Genomic DNA, 7,042 nt, shown 5'->3' with positions numbered 1-7,042 from the left:
GTCTTGGGGCCTCCAGCCCGCTCCCTCACCCTCCTCCACTCCCTCTCTCGCTCCCTCTCCCTCTCCCGCTCCCTCTCCCTCACCCGCTCCCTCTCCCTCACCCGCTCCCTCTCCCTCCTCCACTCCCTCTCTCGCTCCCTCTCCCTCACCCGCTCCCTCTCCCTCTCCCTCCACCACAGGATAGGGGTTTGGTTGGCCCTCCACCCCAGAGATAGAGATTTCGTCTGGCCCGCTCCACTACGCCCCCCTCTCCTCAAAGAACCACTTCTGGTTGGCGTGGTCCGAGCAGGGCCGCAGGGCGGGGGCAGGGCTGCCATTGTCCGTCTTGTCCACAGCCTGGACACACTTCTGGGTCATCATGTGGTAGAGGGTGCCGTCCTATTGGAGAGGAGTTATTTATAACATGTCACCTTTATTCATACAGGTTATTGAAATACAGTCTATTTTACAAGACAGACCAAATGGCCTTGTCTTAAGGCCTATTCCCTAATACTGGTCTTCATCCTTGTTTTCTAACCAGCTAATATCTACCTGAGCTACCAAGTGTGTGGACTCAATGACAAATGAGCACCAATGGGATATTAACACCAGTAGGACTGGATACAGCCCTGGAGGAGTGGAGTTGTGAACCACTGGTGTGTAGACTACATCCAGGAACACAAGAGACTACATACATACATTACAGAGATGGGAGCAGTGCAGTGTGAAAACAGCAATATCATAGTAAATCCTCATGTTTGAATATGGAGAGGGCCAAGAAATTGTCTCCCGCCTTCTGTCGCTCCCTCCCTCCCTCCCTCCCTCCCTCCATCCCTCCCTCTCTCCATTTACATTTAGATATAATGCTTTATCTCCAGCTACAGTGGGGAGAACAAGTATTTGATATACTGCCGATTTTGCAGGTTTTCCTACTTACAAAGCATGTAGAGGTCTGTAATTTCTATCATAGGTACACTTCAACTGTGAGAGACGGAATCTAAAATCACATTGTATGATTTTTAAGTAATTAATTTGCATTTTATTGCATGACATAAGTATTTGATACATCAGAAAAGCAGAACTTAATATTTGGTACAGAAACCTTTGTTTGCAATTACAGAGATCATACGTTTCCTGTAGGTCTTGACCAGGTTTGCACACACTGCAGCAGGGATTTTGGCCCACTCCTCCATACAGACCTTCTCCAGATCCTTCAGGTTTCGGGGCTGTCGCTGGGCAATATGGACTTTCAGCTCCCTCCAAAGATTTTCTATTGGGTTCAGGTCTGGAGACTGGCTAGGCCACTCCAGGACCTTGAGATGCTTCTTACGGAGCCACTCCTTAGTTGCCCTGGCTGTGTGTTTCGGGTCGTTGTCATGCTTGAATGCCCAGCCACGACCCATCTTCAATGCTCTTACTGAGGGAAGGAGGTTGTTGGCCAAGATCTCGCGATACATGGCCCCATCCATCCTCCCCTCAATGCGGTGCAGTCGTCCTGTCCCCTTTGCAGAAAAGCATCCCCAAAGAATGATGTTTTCACCTCCATGCTTCACGGTTGGAGAGGTTGGAGTCTGTTTGATTGAGTGTGTGGACAGGTGTCTTTTATACAGGTAACGAGTTCAAACAGGTGCAGTTAATACAGGTAATGAGTGGAGAACAGGAGGGCTTCTTAAAGAAAAACTAACAGGTCTGTGAGAGCCAGAATTCTTACTGGTTGGTAGGTGATCAAATACTTATGTCATGCAATAAAATGCAAATTAATTACTTCAAAATCATACAATGTGATTTTCTGGATTTTTGATAGATTTAGATTCCGTCTCTCACAGTTGAAGTGTACCTATGATAAAAAGTACAGACCTCTACATGCTTTGTAAGTAGGAAAACCTGCAAAATCAGCATTGTATCAAATACTTGTTCTCCACACTGTATTAAGATGTCTGGCTACACTGAACACATATACTAAACAACCAAGTATGCACACCCAGACAATAGGCTACCTCAATGTTCTATGATCCACTATGTACAAACCGCTACATCAAATCTATCCAGAATACATTATTTGATTATGTAACCTCTACTCCATAGAAAGACTAGGGGGATTTTATTTACTAAAGTGATACCCGGATGATTCTGTATCTGAGGGTAGTTGGAGTCTGTGGAGGCTAAGGCACTGGTGGGTGTCGGAGAGCGAGCGAGAGAGAGCGAGCGAGCGAGAGAGAGAGAGAGAGAGAGAGAGAGAGAGAGAGAGAGAGAGAGAGAGAGAGAGAGAGAGAGAGAGAGAGAGAGAGAGAGAGAGAGAGAGAGAGAGAGAGAGAGAGAGAAGGGCTTAATGTCAGTGTTTGTCAAAGATTTCCTTTGAGCATGCTCTGAAGGCCTCGAGGCCGCTCCGACAAGAAACGCAACAGAACAGACAGAACACGAGTGCTTAGTGAAAACCAACATACCAACATTTAGCTACACCCGTACTACTGTATTGGTCCATGTGTTCCTCTGGGTTTTCCACTCCACTCTTTTCTCTATCCCCTTCAGAGGAGGCTGGTGGGCGGAGATATAGGAGGACTGGTTCATTGTAATGGCTGAATGGAACGGTATCAAACACATCAAACATATGGTTTCCATGTGTTTGATACCCTTACATTGATTCCATTACAATGAGCCTGTCCTCTTATTTCTCAGCCCACAAGCCACCACTGACCCTCTTTCTAAGCCACCCTTTTTCTCTCTGACCCACAGTCTCACTCTACCCCCCCCCCCTTCTTTCTGTTAACAAAACCTCCCCCATCCCCAACCCTCCCCCCAAACCCCTTGCTCTGCTCCCTGTTTTCCTGCCCCACTTCCTTGTCGTTAAAGTTAGCATTTCCCTCCAAATATTCCCATTCTTCCCCTCCCTGCCTCCATCCCATCCTCCCCATCCACCTCATTCACTTGAAGACAAGCTCTTGGCTGCATCCCAAATTATACCCTATTGTCTATACAGTGTAGAAAATAGGGTGCCATTTTGACCAGGGCCCTTGTATATAGGGAATAGGTTACCATTTAGGATGCATAGTCCCCTTCCCCCTCACCTCTCTGAGGACAAACTTCTGGTCCTGTGGTACAGGCTGCCGGGGTTTCTTGCACAGGTGCACGGTCAGGTAGGTGGAGACGGCGTCCCCCGCAGCGCACCCTGCTGGCTCCCTGGTGTTATAACGGATCTCACTTCTCTCACTGGAGTACTCAAAGAACTGCAGCAGGGTGAGACCAGCAGGGTGAGACCAGCAGAGTGTGGGCTGTGTGGTGTGTGTGAGTTTTTGTTGTGTCCATTTCAGTTGCCAGTACAAAGTAGGGCACCACAGTGGATACATAGGGGTGCTGAAATAACAATGCCAACTTTTAAGGGGCTCAATGTAGACCACTGCAGACCACACCGGATATAACTTTTGTACAATACTCTCTTTTTATCCTTTGGGTGCAAAAAATGATGTTTATTAGTTTAACACACCTAACAAAGACTATTTCAGTTTAAGGTTGAGCGCGATGGTACCTGCTTTCTTCACTATCCTTTCGGTCCAAATTCACAAAGCAATTTTATACTTGTCAATGTAAATTATAATCTGAAGCCATGAGACAAACACTCTGCCAGGCCCAGTCAAAAGCCAAATAACCACTAGGCCATGACAAGGCTATTGGGGGGGCATTCTAAGCACAGTTCAAGGTAACATCAATGCTAAGAACACAAGACAACAATCACTGCAGTCCTGAAAACAAAATAAGATAGCATACAAGTGTATGGACCACTACTAAATGAAGGACATAGAGAGTAAAGGTGGAGTTTTATCTACCTGGTTTTAAATGAAGGACATAGAGAGTAAAGGTGCAGTTATATCTACCTGGTTTTAAATGAAGGACATAGAGAGTAAAGGTGCAGTTATATCTACCTGGTTTTAAATGAAGGACATAGAGAGTAAAGGTGCAGTTATATCTACCTGGTTTTAAATGAAGGACATAGAGAGTAAAGGTGCAGTTATATCTACCTGGTTTTAAATGAAGGACATAGAGAGTAAAGGTGCAGTTATATCTACCTGGTTTTAAATGAAGGACATAGAGAGTAAAGGTGCAGTTATATCTACCTGGTTTTAAATGAAGGACATAGAGAGTAAAGGTGGAGTTTTATCTACCTGGTTTTAAATGAAGGACATAGAGAGTAAAGGTGCAGTTATATCTACCTGGTTTTAAATGAAGGACATAGAGAGTAAAGGTGGAGTTTTATCTACCTGGTTTTAAATGAAGGACATAGAGAGTAAAGGTGCAGTTATATCTACCTGGTTTTAAATGAAGGACATAGAGAGTAAAGGTGGAGTTATATCTACCTGGTTTTAAATGAAGGACATAGAGAGTAAAGGTGCAGTTATATCTACCTGGTTTTAAATGAAGGACATAGAGAGTAAAGGTGGAGTTATAGCTACCTGGTTTTACATTTACATTTACGTAATTTAGCAGATGCTCTTATCCAGAGCGACTTACAAATTGGTGCATTCACCTTATGATAGCCAGTGGGATAACCACTTTACAATATTTACAATATATAGAGTATATTTTTAATTTTCATTTGTTTTATATATATATATATATATATATATATATATATATATATATATATATATATATATATATATATATATATCACAGCTCCGTAGGCAAGCACCATGGTCTTGTAGCAGATGCGAGCTTCAACTGGAAGCCAGTGGAGTGTGCGGAGGAGCGGGGTGACGTGAGAGAACTTGGGAAGGTTGAACACCAGACAGGCTGCAGCGTTCTGGATGAGTTGTAGGGTTTTAATTGAAGGATATAGAGAGTAAAGATGGAGTTATAGCTACCTGGTTTTAAATGAAGGACATAGAGAGTAAAGATGGAGTTATATCTACCTGGTTTTAAATGAAGGACATAGAGAGTAAAGGTGCAGTTATATCTACCTGGTTTTAAATGAAGGACATAGAGAGTAAAGATGGGAGTTATAGCTACCGGGTTTTAAATGAAGGACATAGAGAGTAAAGGTGCAGTTATATCTACCTGGTTTTAAATGAAGGACATAGAGAGTAAAGATGGGAGTTATAGCTACCGGGTTTTAAATGAAGGACATAGAGAGTAAAGGTGCAGTTATATCTACCTGGTTTTAAATGAAGGACATAGAGAGTAAAGATGGGAGTTATAGCTACCGGGTTTTAAATGAAGGACATAGAGAGTAAAGATGGAGTTATAGCTACCTGGTTTTAAATGAAGGACATAGAGAGTAAAGATGGAGTTATAGCTACCTGGTTTTAAATGAAGGACATAGAGAGTAAAGGTGCAGTTATATCTACCTGGTTTTAAATGAAGGACATAGAGAGTAAAGATGGGAGTTATAGCTACCGGGTTTTAAATGAAGGACATAGAGAGTAAAGGTGCAGTTATATCTACCTGGTTTTAAATGAAGGACATAGAGAGTAAAGATGGGAGTTATAGCTACCCGGGTTTTAAATGAAGGACATAGAGAGTAAAGGTGCAGTTATATCTACCTGGTTTTAAATGAAGGACATAGAGAGTAAAGATGGGAGTTATAGCTACCGGGTTTTAAATGAAGGACATAGAGAGTAAAGATGGGAGTTATAGCTACCTGGTTTTAAATGAAGGACATAGAGAGTAAAGATGGGAGTTATAGCTACCGGGTTTTAAATGAAGGACATAGAGAGTAAAGATGGGAGTTATAGCTACCTGGTTTTAAATGAAGGACATAGAGAGTAAAGATGGGAGTTATAGCTACCTGGTTTTAAATGAAGGACATAGAGAGTAAAGATGGGAGTTATAGCTACCGGGTTTTAAATGAAGGACATAGAGAGTAAAGGTGCAGTTATATCTACCTGGTTTTAAATGAAGGATATAGAGAGTAAAGATGGAGTTATAGCTACCTGGTTTTAAATGAAGGACATAGAGAGTAAAGATGGAGTTATAGCTACCTGGTTTTGTCCCATGCCATGACAGGTGTAGAGGATGATCCGGTGGCCCACCAGGTTATTGTCGTCAGGAGGGTTGTAGTCAAAGCAGTAGCTAGACATGCCTCTGTTCTTCAGCTAGAGGGAAACAACATGCAGATTCCATTGTTATAGTACAGCTATGAGTGTGGGGAGTCAAGAGAAAGATCATTCACATTGTCTATGATAACTGACATTTGAGTGCACTATCCCTTTAATAAAAATAGGTTAATGTGGTGCCAATGTGAGATTCATTAGGGCACACCGTAGTATAGGAAAACGATAACAAGCTTTTCTTATTGGACAAGTTCAGGTAGTTTCAGTCCGTTTCAGTCTGCATAATGAATGCATCCCTGGAGTCAAAATGGCAGCATTCTCCTCACCATTCCAAACATCCCAGGCCTGTCCTCAGGGACGTGGATATCAGGATAGATGTTCTCCAGGTACCACTTGAAGTCCTTACATCTTAACTGGGTCCTGAGCTTCCTCCTGTCTGTCACGTCCCCAAAGGCCTCCTGAAAACAACAACGGCGCAAGAAACTTTAGTTCCACATTTCTTTCCAATCTGTGGACTAGAGTCTTCTATGAGCATAGACAGGACTAGCCTGGGTACCAGTCTGTTTGAGTTATCATTCCACTCCTTGCCACTCCTTGCCATGCTAAACTTGACACAGAGTACAAGGAGTAGAATGTTAGCAAAACAGGTTCTGAATTTCAGGCTAAGACAGAACTTATTCTTTACCTGAAATGTAGACATCTTATTTAGAAGGATTGTGCATCATAAAAGGTTATTTAGTTTGAGCCAATGCCGATATGAGCTCAGAAATAAATGTGAAACCGACTTCCTGTCTGTTTGAGTCTCTGGGTATATTCTGTGAAATGACAGACAACAGCACCATCTATGGTTTTTCAACATTTTTAGATCTCTCTCTCACAAACAAGACTTTTGCATCACACTCCTCTTCTGTTGCACACAACCCCAAATCACACATAAACACTTCCCACTGTCGGTGCACCACTGCCTCCTGGTCACTATTAAAGGGATAGATCACTCAAAACATGCATTATCGTTACAG

General features: G+C 42.9%; 1 protein-coding gene across 1 annotated transcript in view; it reads right to left on the bottom strand.

The window, feature by feature from the left end:
- Positions 1-237: 237 nt before the first annotated feature.
- LOC311131884 (polypeptide N-acetylgalactosaminyltransferase 12-like) overlaps positions 238-7,042 on the bottom strand; it is a gene marked incomplete at both ends in the record, with an annotated part of 17,631 nt that continues 10,826 nt past the window's right edge. The window contains 4 exons of the mRNA XM_084165003.1: positions 238-378; positions 3,045-3,203; positions 5,952-6,065; positions 6,350-6,481. Of these exons, the coding sequence (XP_084021129.1) occupies positions 238-378; positions 3,045-3,203; positions 5,952-6,065; positions 6,350-6,481 (546 nt within the window). The remainder of the gene's footprint in view (positions 379-3,044; positions 3,204-5,951; positions 6,066-6,349; positions 6,482-7,042) is intronic.

The sequence above is a fragment of the Coregonus lavaretus genome (assembly GCF_964263955.1).
Source record: "Coregonus lavaretus genome assembly, chromosome: 7".
In the NCBI taxonomy this organism is placed as follows: Eukaryota; Metazoa; Chordata; class Actinopteri; order Salmoniformes; family Salmonidae; genus Coregonus; species Coregonus lavaretus.
Note: the sequence above shows the minus strand (reverse complement) of the source record. Positions and strands in the feature narration are given on the sequence as shown.